Source organism: Curcuma longa, chromosome 9, assembly GCF_044706935.1.
Source record: "Curcuma longa cultivar G26 ecotype Majalengka, Jawa Barat chromosome 9, ITB_CL_G26_1.1, whole genome shotgun sequence".
Taxonomy (NCBI): Eukaryota; Viridiplantae; Streptophyta; class Magnoliopsida; order Zingiberales; family Zingiberaceae; genus Curcuma; species Curcuma longa.
In genome coordinates this window covers 6,051,203-6,072,122 of record NC_133869.1, presented here as the reverse complement: position 1 = coordinate 6,072,122, position 20,920 = coordinate 6,051,203, and the positions used below count along the sequence as shown (strand labels likewise).

Genomic DNA, 20,920 nt, shown 5'->3' with positions numbered 1-20,920 from the left:
CTTAGCAGTTCCTCATCTCCACTCACTAACTTAAGCATCGGAGTGGTCGCGCCAGGAAGGATCCCCGGCCCTCCAGCTCACGTGCTCTTTCTTGCAGGCTTACTATCCACCAGGGAGGCGGATCTTGGACGAGGTGCTGTAGAGTGAGCTAGCCGTCTCGTCCGAAGGCGCATCTCAACAGGAACACTAAGAAAAACAAATAATCCGATACCAGTTATTCACATCAGTATAGTGTAAACATAGAGAAAAAAAATCAGTCGATTTTTCCATATTTTCACTATTTGATATTAATCTATAGGAAATAATACTCTAATTTTCTGCAGGAAAAAAAAGAAAAGAAATAGAATTGGTCTCCTCATGGTCAGTACTCAGTTGTATAATTGACAGACCATTAGTGCGAGAACGAACTACTTTTAGATCACCTGGATTCCAAGATAGAAATAGAAATTATCCAAGATACTTGACACTACGTGCATGACATACAACAACAAAACCAAAAAAAAAAAATCAAACTGAGAGAAAAAGTATAACTTGCTGTATATCACTTGATTGATGAACTATACTTTCAACTATCAGTATGCAAAAGATAGAATTCGTCACTCCAACAATCTCATATGGTCGGTCCCATGACTATCTGTGAGAAGGTAAATCGAGAAGCTGCAGTTGGCCACGACGAAGAAGGACATTATCTCGACTTCGCCAAGATTCGACTCTTGTCCATTTCAACGACTCTACTCTATCATAATCAACTCAACTATGTCGGACTACTTTCAACTATTAGCAGCTCTGAACAAAGTGAGTAACAAGAGGAATAAATTGAGGATGTCCAGATACAGCCAAATAGCTGCCCATATATGTTGATCATAGCTAAAGCGTTTGATTAGATTGTTAGTGTCGAATACAATGTAGCCAGAGAACACCAATGCGTATATCATCGTGGACAATTTTCCAAGTGGAAATAGAACCTGGAAAAAACCACGATGCATCATAAGTTTTTGAAGTCTTATTCATTCAGCTAAATGGAAAGCTAAAAAAGCAGGACAGCATGGATGCCCTGGATGAGAGCAAAGAACCAGCACTACCCAGAGAGCAGCAAATAGACAAGGGGCCCAGAAAGTTGAAGCCCAGAATGTGTACAGAGTGAGACTAACCACCACTACTGCTGTGAGAATAGCAGCTTCTAAAATGGCTTTTCCTGTTTGAAAGAGTATATTCAAGTTTAAGAAAACTCATCCTTGCATATGGAAGGTGATTAACACTGAATGTGATGGATTGGTATCACTTGATCCAGAAAGTCAAGATTTGATCTGATTGAAGATTGAAGATGACATGTCGGACAGAAGGCTTGACTTTAGGCAAGGCTTGATATGACTGGAGATGACATGTCAGACAGAAAACTTGACTTCAAGACTGACTAACTTGGTCCCACACCCTGGTTCCATTATCAAATTCTACACTCACACTCCCTACCCTAGCAAGGTGGTCGGGGCTCGACTCGGCAACCAGCTCGACTCGAAACGTAATATCCGACTACTCCACTCAAGTTCAACATCCAGCTCTGAGTCTGGGTCTCTCAACCAAGTCTCCACTCGGTCCCGAGCTCCATCTCGAACCACATCTCGGCTTCTAGTCTCGGGCAGCCTCGACCTGGACTCTCTTTGTCACCTAAGCTCCACACGCCCAGTGTTCAACTCAGTGTTCAATTAGCTCGGTCCTTTCGAGTCCGACCCCTGATATTCCGTCATTCAACTTGTTAGACCGTCGCCAGAAGGACACATGCTATGATATGATGTTTGAAGTATCTCACCTACGCCGTTAATGCATCATGATTTAGGATGACATAGACTGATACCATACCGGGCATGAATGATAGAACCCTTCGCTATAGCAGCAGCGGCGATGGGATAGTCTCCTTACCAGCAATGAGACATCTCCTCTGATAAAATCTTCACATTAATAGGATACTCTCCCTAATTAAGATAGGATGTCTTTCTCTCTCTTAATTCTATATAACAACTCCGCCTCTCGCGAGGCAGATACGCACACACAACCAAGAACATTCTTACTTCATTTTCGTATTTTCTTCTCTTGTGTCAGCTTAATTTAAGCGTCGGAGCAGCTGAGCCAGGGTATCCCTGACCTTCATTCTCATCCTTGTCTTTCTCTTCGCAGCTCAGCGCTCAGTGGTACGCTAGAATCCGACATCCTCCTCCTCAACTGGTCGTGGATACCATTTTTGGTGAGTCAACATACAAACCAAGTGTCCGATAACTCATCCGGAGACGATCTCGAGCAGGAACAATGAACATACCATGATCACGAAGTAATTTCAACCTTTATTTTGTTACTTACTTTCCTTCCCCTCAGAGAAGAAGTTCCAATGTTATGCAGCAGTTTCCATTTCCCATAAAATATTATTAAAAATGCCTAAATCGCGTATTTGAATCCATTAGATAGGCATATATTAATTTCTTGTGATACGAGAAAAGACAAGAAGATACCACTTGAGAAAGCGCAAGTCATCCCGACTGCAAAGCTGCTTGTTATGGGAGTTATAACCCCCTCCCCCCTCACGGATTCGGTCATCTAGGACTTGGCCTATTCTACCCAGTCGGCCCAGCTCGGCAGTCCAGCACTACCATTCGGCTCGGTTCGGCAGCCCACTGCAGCTCAGTTCAGCTCGGCAGTCAGTTCGGCTCGGCAGCCCACTTCGGCAGTCAGTTCGGCTCGGCAACCCACTTTAGCTCAGTTCGGCTCGGCAGTCAGTTCGGCTCGGCAGCCCACTTTAGCTCAGTTCGGCTCGGCAGTCAGTTCGACTCGGTAGCCCACTTCAGCTCAGTTCGGTTCAGCAGTCCAGCACTCCCATTCGGCAGCCCAGCACTGCCAGCCCACTCGGCTCTCAGCCCAGCTCCCTGTCACTCGGCTCAGCCCTCCACTCAGGCCACTTGGCACTCAGCTCAGTTTTGCCAGTTCCACTCGGCACAGCCCAGCCTCCAATCGGCTCGGTGGCTCAATTCTATCAGGTCATATCATATCAAGAAAGGTCTTATCAAGATCTTCTCAAGGACTATGCCTTGTCAGAAGGATATGACTTTTTAGAAATGGTCTTCTCTCTCTATTAAACTTTGTCAAGTATTAATGGAAGATGTGACTTGTCAGAACAGACTCTCTCTCCAAGGGATAACCTGGTCACACATTAAATGAAGATATGATGGGTCATCTTCCCAAGGTCATACGTTATTAGAAATGATCATGCTTTTAAAGGGGCATAATTAATGGTGACTAGCATTAATTTAATTAAGGGGTCTTCTCGAGGCATATTGAATCATGGAAAAGAGGAGCTACTGAGGTATAAAAAGGGAGGAAGGAGGAAAACTCGAAAAAAGAGGGGGGGGGGGCTCCGATCTCTCTCTCTCTCTTCTGGATCTCTCTGACTCTTCTTATCTTTTTTGGGCTGAGCATTTCATTACAGTATTTTTATTTTACTGTACTTCTTCTTCCTCCTGACTGGGCTGACTTGAGCGTCGGAGTGGCCGTCCGGGGACTCCCCGGCGCCAGGATGACCTCTTTCTCCGATGATGTTTCAGGGCCTTCAGGTGGCTGGTCTTCTCTCCTTTTTCGGTGTGGTGGTCCTCTCCGGCAGTTGCATCCCCCTCTTTTCCCCTGGAAGCTGACTGGTCCGGTGACGCGTCCGGAAGCGGATCTCAACAGGAACAAATTTGGCGCCGTCTATGGGAACACAAAAAACCTATTTTGAGACGTGCTGATAGACAACCTCACCGGACTTACTCACATCATTTTAATTCAAGAGGAGTATCACCACCTGGTGACTGCCGCCGTCGTTGCCTCGCAAAATCAACCCTTCGCTCCAGCTCGGCTCTTCATAGGATTCGCCTCGTCTGAGCTCCTCAGCGTTTCGGCGGATCTCCTCCTTGTCGCTGAGCTCCTCAGCGTCTCAACTGGCCTCTCAGCGGCTCGACCTACAGCTCGCCAGTCTTTTCAGCCCGGCGGCTTCATCAATGTCGAAAGGAGCGATCCTGGTACACATAGCCGCATCGTATTCTGACCCTGATGCATATGCTTTTGCAGGGCATTTTTCTACCGCAATCTCAACCTCCCCTCCTAGTCAGGGTCGAGCTCAATTCTGGTGGTCTCGGACCACTAGCTCCATCAGCAAATGTCCTTTTCAAGGCTCAACCTCCCCTCCTGGTCAGGGTCGAGCTCAACTCTGGTGATCTCGGATCACTAGCTCCATCGGCAATACTCCCTTCGGCTCGGACATAGCCAAGGTTGAGCACAACTCTGGTGATCTCGGATCACTAGCTCCATCGGCAATACTCCATTTGGCTCAGACATAGCCAAGGTCGAGCTAAACTCTGGTGGTCTCGGATCACTAGCTCCATCGACAAACGTCCTACTATACAGGGCTCAACCTCCCCCGCGTTCCTGCAGCCGGGGTCGAGCTAAACTCTGGTGGTCTCGGACCACTAGCTCCATCGACAAACGGTTGACCATACAGGGCTCAACCTCCCCCGCGTTCCTGCAGCCGGGGTCGAGCTAAACTCTGGTGATCTCAGACCACTAGCTCCATCGACAAATGTCCTACTATACAGGGCTCAACCTCCCCCGTGCTCCTGAAGCCGGGGTCGAGCTATCAACCTCTTCCGTACTCACAAGAGTCGGGATCCAGCTCTAACACCTCGCCTTCACCCCACACAACCTCAGGGTTCAAGCCCCCTTTAGCCATACAGTCTGGTCCCGGATCCGCGAGCAATTATTTCTTAGTGGCAGAGCTACATATATATATCAACGGGCTAATCTCTCACCTGGGCTTAATTTTCCCTGAGATATATCTTTTTCTGGTCTGGGATCAGCGGCCAGTTATCCTTGTTATGTTAAGGGACATATTTTTGGTCCCTGATATAGGGTCAGTAATGTTCAGAAGACTCTCTATCCCACCACTTTCCTTCAACAAACCACTTCCGAGGAAGGATTCCTAACTTGCATTCGGAGTCTGCATTAAAGTACTCTCGCTTCAGATTATTATCGCCCCTATTTTTCTGGACTCCAGGTGTGGCTTCCTTCCTCAGTTCGATTAAATTGATTTTATATTCGTTTTCCTTCCACATGGTGCGGGTAAGGCGAACTCAGCAAGATACCCTCTCAGTCTCACTTAACTCGCTCGGTATTCTCGACTTACTCAGTACCTGAGCACTCAGCAGCCATCTCAGCTTTTCAAACACTTTACAGCTCAGAATCTCTAGCAGTCAATTTCTTAAATAACCCTCTCGGTCGCGTGCATTCAGTAGCCCAGTTCATAATCTTGAACAATCAAATTCATTCAGATGGCTTTTAATAATTGTGGTGGGACCCTCATTAATGTGCACATGTTTCAATTTTATTGAACTCACACATCAAGTGGTGGGGCCCACATCAGACTTCAAGGAGCAGATCTGCACTGCCTTTATCAAATTCGATTACTGGACTACGTGGCCGGCGCCACGTCGCACTGTTGTTCTTCCTAAACCGCCGCATGCAGGCCCCTGCTGATTCCCCACACGGCCTACTGCCCTTCTCCTTCAGCCTTCGCACACGCCGGGTTGAGAAGCGGGGACAGTTCGGAAAGGTTTTCTCATCTGCAATCACACAAAATTAGCCAGCCTCCGAGAGATCAACATCAGAAACAAATTTAAACAAAATAACGAATTCTATAAGCTAAGAGATCGATTTGGAAAATCAAAGTAAGAGAGACTCACAATTTCATGTAGAAACTGACGTGCACCGTAACATAAGAGTGAGACATGCACGTGCGTGGGGCCCACTGCCCCCCTCTCTTTGCCTTGGCAGATAGCTCGGACGGATACTTCGGCGCGGTTTCTTCCCCGGATCTGCCAGTCCAAGGACAGCAACCGGATGGGCAGGCCGCACTTACTCCCACGTGACTTTGACGCTTCGCCCGAGAAGCTTCGTCGTGGCCCGGAATCGCTCGCGACAGCAGCCCTCTTCTTTCCGCTGCTTGCCCAAGTCGCGATCCCTCTCTTTCCGCTGCTTGCCCGAGCCGAATCGCGACAGCAAGCATCTCCGCCTCCGGATCCTTAACCGGTTCATCCTCCCCGGCCTGTCTTCCGGGAGGACTGCTGGCGAGAGGAAGCTGCTGCCAACTATCAAAGAAGAATTAAAGATGGATATGAGAAAGAAATAAAGGAAAAAGAAAATAAACACTGCCATGCCACCTCAGCAACACACCAGTATCACACAACGGCACCAGTCGCCGCCTGCAGCATGCGTCCAGCCAGCCTGCAGCTTGTGTCCAGCGCCTCGCCACAACCAGCTGTCTCCTGCAGTCTGCAGCCTACAGCATGCGCATGTATCGAGTGCCGCACCACAACCAGCTGCGTCCAAGCGCCTCACCACAGCTTTTCCCAACGCACGCCAACTATCCGCATGCAGCAGGCGTCCACTGCACATCAGCACGTCATGCACCAATTGTTGCCTGCAGCATGTGCCCGCCCCTCACTGTCCGGATCTTGCCCAGCAAGTGCAAAGCTGCTGCCCAGGCCACGTGTAGCTCCTTCACAGCCCAAGCCTTGTTCCTATCGGTGTATTGCATGCAGTCACTCTGCTGCTACACGCCGAAACACGCTGCAGCATGCCCGACCATGCTGAACACGTCGAAAGCCTGCAGCCTGCCTCTGACCCATCTGCCGCGCGCCGAAAGTGTGCGCCAACTAGCATCCACCGTAGACAGCGCAGAAGGTTGACTGCAGCACACTATCCAATGCACTGCACAAGTCAATCCTCACCGTTCAAGGCACTGCACAAGGCAATCCTGCCCATCCACTGCAGCACACCGTCCCAAGTATTACCCCAGCCACTCCACACCGTCCACCGCACAACGCCTTCAGCTGCTTGCATGCAGCAAACGCCCACCGAGCCGAGCATTACCACGCGGACCGGCCACCAGCCTGTGCACGCCACGCTCCTGACTCGACTCCTCCCCTTCAAACTCCTCACGGTCGGTTGCCAGACCCACGCTCGCCTCCGCCGAGACGTCTCCCGCATCCGAGCCGTCGACACCCGTGCGGCCGGTGCGGTCGGCGGCGTCGCTTTCTGCCGATCTAAAGCCAATTGCATGTCCATCTACACTACCATGCTCTCCGGCTCCATCCCACCAGAGCTCGGGAACTGCTTTTCCCTCGTCAACCTCTATCTCTACGAGAACTCGCTCTCCGAACCGTTACTGGGGACGTGGGGACAGATGTCGAAGCTCGAGCAGCTTCTCCTCTGGCAGAATGTGCTCTCCGACCGCGTCCCGAAGGATTTCGGCAACCTTGATTCCTTGTCGACCATCGACATTTCCGCCAACTCCCTACGTCTTTGGGTGCGCTCACCAACCTAGAGCTCATGCTGAGCCACAACAATATCTCCGGCTCCACCCGCGCTTCACCTCGCCCGAGCTGTTCACGCTGTCTCCTCAAGAGAACCTCGCCTACCTTCGCCGAGACGCCTCTCGCGGCGAAGTTCACCCACGCTCATCCAAGACCATACCGAGCCCTCGCCATTCCCGAGACTTTCGACGGAAGGTTTGCCTCGCTTTCAAAGCTCTAGTCTCCGAGTCGCCCGCAACCTCGACCTCGCCACGATCATGATCGACCTTCGCCGTCCAGCGCTTGCAGCATCCGCCCTCCCGCTCGGCCTTTGAGAACTCGCGCTTGCCAGAAGCGTCGACCGAGCCTTCGTCTCGACCACTGTCCCGTACGGCCTTCGCTTGCAGCGACATACGCCCGCAAAGCTCGCGGCGCCATACTCGCCCAGAACCCCGCACGACACCCTAACCCGAGGTCTGGCTCGCGGACCCTACCCGATCAAGACCTCTCCCACCACGGCCCGCACGCAACCAAGCTCCCTGGACTCGACCACCTTCGCACATCCCACTTCCGAGTTCTCGATCTTTTTCTTTGCAGCTACCACATGCAACAGTACGCCGATCTCCCACTCTGCACGCCGCTGGTCTCCCGGATCGGCTCCCTTGTTGGCCCGTGAAACACTTAGCCAATCTCTTGGGCACTGCTCGAAATCCATAGGACATGACTTAGGCTAGGTCGACCGCATTTACTCAAAGTTGTACTCTCTGCCTTTACTTCTAGAACACGATAAATACGATGCTGCCCATCAGCACACTTGGTCTAGTCAGTCGACCTTCCGCTCCTTCGACTAAGACTAGCGGGGAGGCTTATGTTATGGGAGTTATAACCCCCTCCCCCCTCACGGATTCAGTCATCTAGGATTTGGCCTACTCTCTACCCAGTCGGCCCGGCTCGGCAGTCCAGCACTACCATTCGGCTCGGTTCGGCAGCCCACTGCAGCTCAGTTCAACTCGGCAGTCAGTTCGGCTCGGCAGCCCACTTCGGCAGTCAGTTCGGCTCGGCAGCCCACTTTAGCTCAGTTCGGCTCGACAGTTAGTTCGGCTCGGCAGCCCACTTTAGCTCAGTTCGGCTCGGCAGTCAGTTCGGCTCGGCAGCAGACTTAGCTCAGTTCGGCTCGGCAGTCAGTTCGGCTCGGTAGCCCACTTCAGCTCAGTTCGGTTCAGCAGTCCAGCACTCCCATTCGGCAGCCCAGCACTGCCAGCCCACTCGGCTCTCAGCCCCCAGCTCCCTGTCACTCGGCTCAGCCCTCCACTCAGGCCACTCGGCACTCAGCTCAGTTTTGCCAGTTCCACTCGGCACAGCCCAGCCTCCAATCGGCTCGGTGGCTTAATTCTATCAGGTCATATCATATCAAGAAAGGTCTTATCAAGATCTTCTCAAGGACTATGCCTTGTCAGAAGGATATGACTTTTTAGAAATGGTCTTCTCTCTCTATTAAACTTTGTCAAGTATTAATGGAAGATGTGACTTGTCAGAACAGACTCTCTCTCCAAGGGATAACCTGGTCACACATTAAATGAAGATATGATGGATCATCTTCCCAAGGTCATACGTTATTAGAAATGGTCATGCTTTTAAAGGGGCATAATTAATGGTGACTAGCATTAATTTAATTAAGGGGTCTTCTCGAGGCATATTGAATCATGGAAAAGAGGAGCTACTGAGGTATAAAAAGGGAGGAAGGAGGAAAAACTAAAAAAGAGGGGGGGGGGGCTCCGATCTCTCTCTCTCTCTTTCTGGATCTCTCTGACTCTTCTTATCTTTTTTGGGTTGAGCATTTCATTACAGTATTTTTATTTTACTGTACTTCTTCTTCCTCCTGACTGGGCTGACTTGAGCGTCGGAGTGGCCGTCCGGGGACTCCCCGGCGCCAGGATGACCTCTTTCTCCGATGATGTTTCAGGGCCTTCAGGTGGCTGGTCTTCTCTCCTTTTTCGGTGTGGTGGTCCTCTCCGGCAGTTGCACCCCCCTCTTTCCCCTGGAAGCTGACTGGTCCGGCGACGCGTCCGGAAGCGGATCTCAACAGGAACACTGCTCATCACACCGTAAACAACCCAAGAAGAAGAAGATTGACAGGATGCCGTTCATGGTATATGTAAAAGGGCACAAAACTGCAGCACATAGAAGAAACAAACAGTAAATGGATCATGAATCTGTAACCAAGAAAGATTCGAGGAAAAGGAAAGAAGACGGAAAATAACCCTACGGATCAAAGGAAGGATCGCGTGAAAGATGTAGAGCCCCAAACCAGCGCTAGCTGAGACGAAGAAGTGGGAGACGGGTTTAACCGAGACGACCACGGCGGCGACGGCTGTCGTCAGTGCCAACTGGAGGGTGACGAGTTCGTTGTCTCCCCTCGCCATAGCTTCCTGTCGTCGACCACTAGAGGTCGCTGTCGTCGCTGGCCTGAGCACGTCATCGCCCGTCGAAGCTCCTCGTCGTCGCCAGCCGGCCGAGCTCACTGTCGTGTCGCCCCTCACCAGAACTCGTTTCGTCGCCCATCAGATCTCTCTGTTGTCTCTATCTCGAGTGATGTGGTAAGTCTTGTGGATTTGATATGGCGGGATAAGTCAACAGACGATCTAACGTCCGTGGTCAACATTTAGCTCCCTTACCGGTCCACTTGGCATGTTTAGCTAACCGGCCTGCTCGGGTATTCACTCCTCTTACCTAGATAAGCCCAGTTGTGGCTGGTCCTGGATATCCCGCCTCACTCCATCACTAGCACATAGGTCCTTTCGTGCTCGATTTACTCAGCTTACTCAGGCTAATTAATTTACTCGGCCTGATCGGGCATTCACCCCATTTACCCGGATGAGCCCAGCTACCGCTGGTCCTATGCATTCGCATCACTTCGACGTCAGCGCCTAGGTCACTTATTGCTTGGCCTATCCTGGTTTACTCAATTTGCTCGGCTCACTCAGACTACTCAGTCTACCCAGCTCGGCTCATCCTGACATTCCTTTTATTCGGCTGATCCCAACTATAACCGATCCCAGGTATCCTACCCTATTCCACTGTCAACACTCATGTCACTCAGACTACTTAGTCTATCCAGGCTGCTCGCCCATCCAGTTTGCCCAACTTACCCGGATAATCCCGGCTATCGCCGGTCCCGGGCATCCCATCCCACTCCGACATCAACTCAGGTTCAAGTCTTCCGGCTAACAGACAAACACAGTACAAACAACCAAGCGTGTGAATTGCTGTACAGGGGAAAAGTTATGGTTATGTCTCCACGTCTCACCTCGTCATTGCTGCCAACTTTCCACTCACAGCTAAACGACAAAGGTGACGTACAGAATCAAGCCGCGGAGCAGTTATAGGGCACATCGCCGCTGTCTCCTAGATGCCACTCTACTGGTGTAGATGTCAGCAAGATCTAGGTCTTGTCCCCCCAGATACCACTATAGTCTGCTCCTCTGTCAGAAGGAACATTCTCCCTCGTAGGTATATCAATTCCTATGCAGGTACAAGCTTTCTCTCTCGACTCTTGCATTTTACAACTACTGCTTTTTCTCCTTCTTCTGCAACCTTCGTCGGAAACTGACTTGAACGTCGGAGTGGCCTGCCGGGATCCTCGGCACCAGCTAATCCGTTCGTTTGTAGTGATCTTTCATGTCTTCATCCTACCAGGGCCCGCTAAAGTTGAAATGACATTTTCTTGACTAATGGATTGACTGTCAGCGACATTTGACCGGAACACCGAGCTAACGGTCGCTGCCTGCTCGAGCTTGTGGCTATCACGAGCTAGCTCGCCGGGACGACCGTGAACTGAAACTCACGACCGCTTTAGCCCAAGCACGCGGCTGTCGCACGGTCAAGCTCACGTTCGCTGTGCGCTCTAGCTCGCAGCCGGTGAGGTGTCAAGCTGATCTGGGGCGGCCTCAGGAACCTTCGGCCTCCGCCCCAACACCGGCGCAGTCTCTTCAGAGGTGAGCACAATGGTGTTAAGTGATGTATACTACAATTTATCAAAGAGATGCAGAACCATGCACCAAAGGACAAATCACAGAAATCAAACTTTGTAAAACAAGTGAAAAACTTGGCAAAATCTGAATCTTTAAATTGGTTGAAGCTATCTACAGGGATCTTCCAGTGATTCGAACCATATTTATATTGTAGTAATGATGCCATACATCATACCAACAAATACCACATTGTATTAAATCGCTGGAAAATTACAAAGTTTGAAATGCATCGTGTTTATTAATTAAGTCTCAATGATGGAAAGAAAACATCACATTATATCTTAGGTAACATACATGATCACAGAGCTATGCTGCCGGAAGAGAAGACTCGTGTAATTGACCCAAAATAGTTGGAAGAACAATAATCACAGGCCTATGCTGATGGATTGGCATGCATGGGAGGTGTGTCGGCATATTTCCAGCTGAATGGCTCAATACTACGGTATGACCTATAGCCTGCTACCTCTTCTTCCCGCACTGCATCAGATAGTTCTTCCAAATCCTCCTTTGTGAGCTTTACCTTCAAACACTCAATGTTTACATCCAAGTTCTTCACCTTGGTTGTACCTGAGAGGTCAAAATAGAATCATCAATTAAATCAAGCAAGAATTTCATGACACTCTTGGATGTTTAAAGACAAACAAGAATTTCAAATATATTATCCTTGGTAACAAGTCAGCCGCAACAATCCAAATCTAGCATAGAAGCTTCTGTATGTATAACAGTTCATGAAGTTGGGTAATAATGTTTGGTATTTATCATTCAAACCTGAAAACATTCGATTCAGTTTCACAAAGCAAGTCATATCATGCAATTCTCAATTTCTCGTGACAAAATAGTAATACAAGTGCTGCGTCCATGTAAAAAAGCCAAAGTTTTGACAAATTCTTTAGCAGATCAAAGGATATGACCATCTACAAACTAGGCATAAATTCAGCATATCCCCATGAAATGACTCAGGCACGATCTTTTACAGGATGATATCGGAAGATGCTAACTGCAGATATCAGTAGCTGATAATGAAAATTCATGAATTCTAGTGGCTAATCATTTTCTCAATGATGTTAAATTTTGAATAAGAGCTAAAGAGGAGACTGGAATCATTTTTTTCTAAGCCATCATATCTGATTCATCACAACCATCTCTAAGGCTTCCAAGCTTTACAGGAAGTATGGAGGTAGATTCTGCTAAGATTAAAACTTCTCCCGTTATTGACTAAATAAGCTTTATGCGCAACAACCCAACTATCTTTTTCTTGTAAATTACTAACGACGTCCAATTTTATAATCTTTCCGTACCAAGCGAAGAGTTGAAGACTCACCAGTTCTGTAGCTAAAGTTCTATATGCAATTTGAGATTTGTTTACAAAAAATTTAAAAGGGAAAGATGCTATATTGGTCCATTCACAAGGACACTTGGTTTAAAAAATCTCTGCATAATGCAGAATTTCAACCCACTTTACCAAACATTTTTTAATGACAGCATGCATCAACCTTTGGTGACATAGCTCTTATATGAAAAGACCAAACTCCCAAGAAAAATTTTCACAAAGGAACAATGATCAATGTTAATAACAGAAAATGGAAGTGAAAGATTCGTGGGTGAAGATTAAAAAACTAGGAAAAGGAACAAATAGCTCAAGAACACTGCATGCAAATATTTCTAACAGAATATTCATGTAACTGAAATTCTACAACAAGAAAGTGTAAAAATAGATATAGGAAAATAATTTAATTTTTCCTATGAAGATTTCTACAGAGGTCAAAAGAACTGAGATTCTTTTTTCATTTAAAGATACTAACCCCTTCCTTCACCTAGCTAAAGGAACTGAATTATTCCAATTAAGAAATAAATTAACTAGATTAGCGAATTGCTACCGTCACAGCAATTTGTGTGTGTTTGTATGTGTGGCTCTGCAAGCTTGCTTACACGATCTAAATAACTGATGGTCATCAGTTATTGAAATCCTAGAGCAAATTATGAGTACTTTTATCTAATTTGGATGGATAGTAGAGTATAGTAGGCGAGACTAGAACATGAACCAAGAAATGAAAGGTAGATGGGTTTTACATATGTTACTTCATCAGTCAAATCTTCAGTTATCTCACCTTTTGGAGTGATCACAATGTTAGAACATCTAGACGTGAAAAAGTATTATAATAAACAATTCCATTCTCAACCAACTAGACATAAAGCACTTTACATCTTAGAATATAGTAGTAACATTACTGCTTCAATGGCAATTGCAATATTGATGCATGCAAACAATTCCTTACCTGGAATAGGAACCACATCATCCCCTTGGTGGAGAGCCCAAGCCAAAGCAAGTTGAACAGGGCTACAGTGATGTTTCTTGGCCAGATTCTCCACTCGCAGATAGAGAACTTTGTTCTTTTCCAAATTCTCACCACTGAATCTTTCGATATTAGTCTAGTGAAGTCATAGAAAAGGTACAAATTCAACATTAGCAACTAGCATGCTGTTATCTATTTATGAAAAATCACCTACTTTAATTTGCCAAAATGTTCAAGGTATGTTGTAGATGATGATAGTGGATACCATAATTGTATCTGAAGGCAAATTCACAGTGACTCCTCTACCAGCGAAAAAACCTCGTCCAATAGGGCTGTATGGAACTATTCCAATGCCGAGTTCCCTACATGAACATTTGAGGAAAAATGAGTATTAAAAATTCCAGTACTACTTAAGTAGCCCATGATACTAAAATAGAGCTAGCTAGTGAAAAATGATATGCTCCCCTATGCATCTTTGAGGTAGAAGCTAAACCGCAGGACGTAGCATTTGTCTCTATGTTCCAATATATCAGTGAGAGATAGAAGACATGCGGTGAGAATGTTTTATGCTTCACACCCTTAAACTAATGGTATGGCAAAAACTACATAGATTGGGCTTTAGAACACAGGAAGCTGAACAAGTAAAGTAATTAGACCTGCAAAGTGGGACTATCTCTGGCTCAATATCACGCGTCCAAAGAGACCATTCCATTTGTAATGCAGTAATTGGATGCACAGCATGAGCGCGTCTGATAGTGTTTGGGCTAGCCTCTGATAGCCCAATATACTTCACTTTTCCTTCTTCCACCAACTTCTTGAGCTCCCCCATCTGCTTAACCAAATGAATAGCATGAGCCACTATATCTCAAATTTCAGAAGAACTATGTAGAAGACACGATTTTTAGAGTCAACTTACAGTCTCCTCTATCGGAACAGTCTTATCAATTCGGTGCTGGTAGTAAAGATCAATGTAATCCACTCCGAGTCGATTGAGGCTTTCTTCGCAACAGGCCCGCACATACTCAGGCTTACCATTGACCACCACACCTTTTGCATCCAAACCGACAATTCCAAACTTCGTGGCTACTTGGATCTTTTCACGCGGCAATTGCTTCAAGGCCTGAAGAAATATGTCAAAAAGCATCAATGTCTCTTCATTTCGCGCGATCTTTACCGCAGGCGAGAAATGTAGCCAGCGACGAGATACAAAACCTTCCCCAGCAAAATCTCATTTGTGTGGGGTCCATATACATCGGAGGTGTCAAAGAAGGTGACGCCCCTGTTGAAAGCATGCTTGATGATGGCAATGCCAGCTTCTTCACTGACAGGGGAATTGTACGCGCCAGTGAGACCCATGCACCCAAACCCTAGTTTAGAAACCTGGCGTCGCCACAACAAATTGGAGTAAAAAAAAAAAAAGATCTTTGGGGAAATCACAACAACAACAACAACAACAACAACACGATCCATGAAGGAAGGAAAGATGAACCTCGAATCCATGGCTGCCCAACTTCACTCTGGGGATCTGGACTTGGACTTGCTCCGCCATTGCTTGGATGTGAAGATTGTTGGGGGTAACCGGGATCACCTGCAGTGAGCAGGCCCTGCCAGAGAACTCGATCGATTTTATAGGGTTTGGATGGGGGTAATATGGAGAATTCGGTCGCTGGGTTGTGAATCGTGGAAGCAAGTGGTGCGGATCTGACGTAAGCAAGGACCTCACGCAAGGTTGACTATTTGGTTCGGTAAGGATGCCCGTTGGGTTTCAAATCAAATTTAGCCCTTTAATTTGAAATTACCAAAAACTCCTCAATTTTTTTTTATAAAAAAATAAAGACCCCTTAATTCTCAAAATAAAAAATTAAAAAGATATTTTTATTTTAAGACTGCTATAGTAGGTTTGATTATAAATTGGCTCAATTTATCTTACCTATTGCTTTTATTTGTTTTTTTTTATAACATAGGTGTCTAAATGTTACCTGATTAATCTTTAAGATGGGCAGACCTGTCCTAATTCATCCAGTGACTACATTCAAAATGCTCAATAGTCAAATATTTTTACAATAACACTTTTTGAGATTTTATATTTTAAAAATATTGAATAATAATTTCATTATCAACTATATCAAAACACATCTCTCGCTCAATATATGATATCAAATAATTATTTACCATATTATCTCTCAATCAATTACGAATGAGATTTTACTTATTTTTATTACTGAAAATACTTTCTCTACCGTTGCAGTTGCAATGGGTACTAACAATAATAACTTCAAAAGTAAATATATCAAAAGGTATATAATTGATGTTTCTTCAATTAAATCATCCTTTTAGCAAGCTCACTAATCTCCGCAATCTTAAGAATTAACTGCTACTTCGCATGTCAAAAATAAAGTAGTTAGTGTCCAAGTTGCATTAACTCTATCGGGGAGAAATCGAATGGATAAAATTGAGCAAACTGAAGTAATTTTCTCTTATCATAAGCAGAAAATGAATTTGATGAATCAAGATAAGTCATACATAACAACAACTCTGTGTTCACCTCATTAAAATGACTATTTAACTTTTGAAGTTGCAAATCTATCACTTTATAAAATATTTTAATGCGATAATAGTGAAGATTTGTCATTCCTTAATATTTCGTCGTGATCTCCCATGAAAGGCGAACAAGCCTTCTATGTGCAAGATGACTATCTCATATTTAATACAAAACAAAGAAACTTCATTTAGTAGTTGATACGGCGAAAGCTTGCAACTGCCACGTGACCTGCGACATCCGAAATGATGTGATTTTGAGCTATTAGTCAAAATCAAAGAGAATTAGACAACTCTCGAAGGATAGTAAGTTGGCAACCTCAGCCTTTGATCTGTGGGCTCCAACCTCGGTCTCTACTCGGTCTTAGGTGTCGCCCTCATCTTTATTATATTTGAAAGACGACATCCTAAGACTATCATCTTATGGTTGTATTATTTATTAGATAAATAAAAATTCACGCGCATTCTCTATGTGTTTGATTGAATCTTAAACTCATTTACTGAATGCCCACAATATGATTTATAACATGAGAGAATTTGTTATTGAATCACAACTAGTGAGCATATCTATATGTGCAATTATAAATGTATTGAAATTATTCCTAGTTGATAAATCGATGAACACCGATATTATCGATTCTGTTGAGATTAACATATTTTTAAACTCCTTAATTTACCAAGCAACTGTTCCTACTGGCTGGAGATATTAGATGTTGAGAGTTAAACGTGAGATGCTAGTTAAAGATAATTAGTCCATTAGAGTAACCTACTATGATGCTTCATATCGTTTTATGCATATAAAGATATGTCAATGAAGATCTCAATGAAGCTTAAATGTGAGTTTCCTTTGACTTACGGTATTCAAGTCATCTTGGTCATGATACTTATACTTTGATATCTTAAGCAAACATCTCTAAAAATGTATGGACCCAAGATAATTGAGTATAAGTCAAAATGTTCGAAGGTGTTTGGATAGCCTATAGAGGATTCATCACTCCTTGAAAAAGAAGATGTGTACCCTGTGTTGATGCAGTCTTGTCCTGATTGTTGTTTTGATGTTGACACCGATTTAAGTTCATCGCTAAGAATTGAGTTCGGAGAGGGCTCGGTAGCTCGTTCTCCGGACTAGGTCAGAGAGGGCTCGGCAGCTCGTTCTCTGGACCGGTTGGAGTTGGAGAGGGCTCGGTAGCTCGTTCTCCGGATTGGGTCAGAGAGGGCTCGGTAGCTCGTTCTCTGGACCGGACGAAGTCGGAGAGGGCTCGGTAGCTCGTTCTCCGGATTGGGTCAGAGAGGGCTCGGTAGCTCGTTCTCTGGGCCGGACGAAGTCGGAGAGGGCTCGGTAGCTCGTTCTCCGGACTAGGTCAGAGAGGGCTCGGTAGCTCGTTCTCGGTACCGGATATGGTCAGAGGAGATTCGTTAATCTACCTCAGGACCGGGATTGCAATCGGAGGAAGCTTGGAAGAGTATTCTCTGATTGTGTGGTCAATTGGGGTTGGCACGGGTTAGACCCAAGCTAACCTACTTGTGCTTTGACTTAGGATTGAAAGTCTAAGTTGCTTTAATCGATCAGTAAGTCGATTACTCAATAGGAGATTGTTTAATCGACCAGATGATCGATTACTGAACCTACTGTTATCGAAGTCAAAGTGTTAATCGATCAGGTGATCGATTACTGAACCTTCTGTGACTTTTCGGAATTGAACAGAACCAATTCTAATCGATCAGGTGATCGATTAAGGAACCTACTGTGAATTCCGATAATTAAGGTTTAATCGATTGGGCGATCGATTAAGAGGTTTAATGAGGAAAGGGAGTTACGCGCGGTAATCGATCGGCTGATCGATTACCGTGCCTTAATCGATCGGCCGATCGATTAAGGCAGGGGGTAATCGATCAATTGATCGATTACCCACGTTACTGAGGAGTTTTTACGACGTTTGATCGATCGGTTGATCGATTATACTTTATCTACTGTCCCTCCTGATTTTTCTGTCATTGCTTCGCTAATTGTCTAAAGTTTGCAGGTGAAGGTTTGAATTTAATGAAGAGAAAGGAGAGTCAAGGTTTTGCTTTCCTTGTGCACAGGTTTATCAAGTTGTGATAACATTTCGGTTTCAGGAAAAAGACAAGGCAACGACGCTCTGAGCTGCACCGAGAATGATCAGGTGATCAGTGCAGTGAACTCAGAGGACGTTGGCTAAAAGGAGGAGAGGAAGAAGAGGGAGGTATCGCTTATTCTGAAACCCTAACGAAGTGCTGTTGCTTGTGTTTGCGATCGTGGTTCTCCTGTTCTTGGTGCTCTCCTTGCTCCTGTTCTGTGCTTCGTGCTCCTGTGCTATTCATTGAAGCTTCCTAGCCTGAGGTTGTGCAAGCTGTGATTTGCTCTCGGGAAGAAGCTGTGCTCGTGTTGATTCCAGGATTAAGGCTGTGTTGTAAGTTCTATTTGGTGCCTTAATCCATCCTTCTATAATCTCTGTGCTTACATTATATCTTTGAGATTGGTTGTGGAGAGGTAACTCCACCGAGAAGGAGCTTCTTATTAGCCGGATTCATCCGGGGTCTGGTTCTACCGAAGATCAAGGTTTCGTCCACCTTACGGACACGCCGAGGAGTAGGGGCAAGTTATCCCCGAACCTCGTATATTGCTGTGTTCTCTTGATTGTTGTTGTATTTTCCGCTGCGCTAACAAATTTGTAGGACTGAAATCGTCTAAGTTTCGAAAAGAAAGGGCTATTCACCCCCCTCTAGCCATCTACAAGTTCCAACACCCTGTGACCGCGTGCTTGTTAGGATTATTACTTGAAGTCTTTGGTCAAAGCATTACATGTCACTAGTATGATATTCTTAAATATATGTATAAGTAACTTGAATCCATATGACAAGAAAGTAAGCTTGGGCTAGATGTGACGTAGTCAGCTTAGTGGAGATTGATTTAATCTAACTAATTTATATTACGAGTGTTTAGCCATTTTTGGTCATCATATCTTTAGCTATTAGATTAGTTCATTAGAAAACTTATTATGATGCTTCATATGGTTTTATACATGTAAAGATATGTCAATTATTCTATCTAAACCGAGTTTCCTTTGACTTGCGGTATTTAAATCATCTTGGTCATAGATACTTATACTTTGATATCTTAAACAAACATCTCTAAAAAAGTGTGGACCCAAGATAATTGGGTGTAAGTCGAAATGTTCAAAGGTGTTTGGGTAGCCCACAGAGAATTCATCACTCCTTGAAAAATATGATGTATACCCTGTGACCAAGTGGTTAAGATTGTTACTTAAAGTCTTTGGTCAAAGCATTGCATGTCAAAAGTATGATACTCTTAGATACATGTATAATTAACTTGAATTCATATAACAAGAAAGTAAACTTAGACTTGGATAGGGGCAAAAAGTCCTACGTAGTCAGCCTAGTGGAGGCTGATTTAATCTGACTAATTTATATTATGAGTGTTTAGCCATTTTTGGTCATCATATCTTTAGCTATTATAAAGTGCCATTTTTATATAGCTACGTTGCAATTCATTAATGGAGATTTTATTTTCGACTATGTTTAAGCACTACTTCAATTAATTACTATCTAAACCTTATTTCTCATCTCCAAACAGACTTGTTTCATTATTTTGGACAATATCTTTCATTTCCTTGTGATATGTTTCCCTATAAATCAACTCCTCTGGTGCTTAAGTAGTTGCTATTTTTATTTTATAACCTTCCTACAAGTTCTGTCATTCGATCTTCTCTCTCACATGATTTAATTTACATTACATGGATTATTGCCCATCCTCTTTAGATGATAATCACATTCGATCTTCTCTCTCACATGATTTAATTTACATTACATGGATTATTGCCCATCATCTTTAGATGATAATCACAGCTATAAATGGTATCAATTTAATACAAGATGTCATTGGAACATATGATTTTGATGCAGTTAAGCTATATCAATGAACCTAAAGTATTTTATTTAGGTCTTTGACTAGTCAATAATCGATGCACCTACTGTTTTTTTTTCTTACCATGGTAGCAAATCTGGTATTTATCAAAAATAGTTAACTTAAAGTGTAAATCTAAAATTAAGTATTCTCTGAATACTATCAGCGAGATTTGATTTCTTTTTTTCATCATCATCTATATATGTTGTATTTGCTCAAGTACTCTTGATATTGAATTTTGTTGATTTTATTGCATCAAATAGAATTCACATAACCAACTCGTAGAAATGCCTTTCATTGGGACAAGAAACATGTATAAATGCCTTGGGGATGTGTCATCTACTTCTTAGTGGAATTGATTGTGATATTAGATTTCAAAGAACAATATCATTGTGATACTACTCTTTGAAAATCAACACCATGGTAGTACTGATTTTTGAAAATCAACACAACGACGATGCTAATTTTTAAAAATCAACACTACTTTGGTGTTCTTCTTTGAATGCATCACCACTCTGGTGTTAATTTTCAAAGAACAACCTCATTTTGGTACTGCATAAATTCTAAAATTAGTATCATTATAATGTTATATTTTGAAATCAGCACTATTGTGATGCTATATTTTGAAATTCAGTAACACAATAATATTGTTCTTTGAATACAATATCATAGTTTGGGTGTGTCATTTTACTTAGGGTGAGACCTTCAGCTTGTGTTCTTGCACTTCATGCTACAATACGAGAT

The 20,920-nt window shown here is 44.6% G+C and overlaps 1 protein-coding gene and 1 pseudogene across 1 annotated transcript; both read right to left on the bottom strand.

Annotated features, from left to right (window-relative positions):
- Positions 1 to 770: 770 nt before the first annotated feature.
- On the bottom strand, positions 771 to 9,790 carry LOC141834452 (protein LIFEGUARD 2-like; annotated as a pseudogene).
- Positions 9,791 to 11,588: 1,798 nt separating this feature from the next.
- LOC141834594 (perakine reductase-like) lies at positions 11,589 to 15,280 on the bottom strand. The gene is made up of 7 exons (XM_074721911.1): positions 15,182 to 15,280; positions 14,905 to 15,072; positions 14,609 to 14,812; positions 14,349 to 14,521; positions 13,958 to 14,054; positions 13,675 to 13,828; positions 11,589 to 11,965 (listed from the first exon to the last, which is right to left on the bottom strand). Exons 1-7 carry the CDS (start codon positions 15,239 to 15,241, stop codon positions 11,772 to 11,774), a joined length of 1,050 nt encoding a protein of 349 aa, XP_074578012.1. The 5' UTR covers positions 15,242 to 15,280; the 3' UTR covers positions 11,589 to 11,771.
- Between the last annotated feature and the right edge of the window lie 5,640 nt (positions 15,281 to 20,920).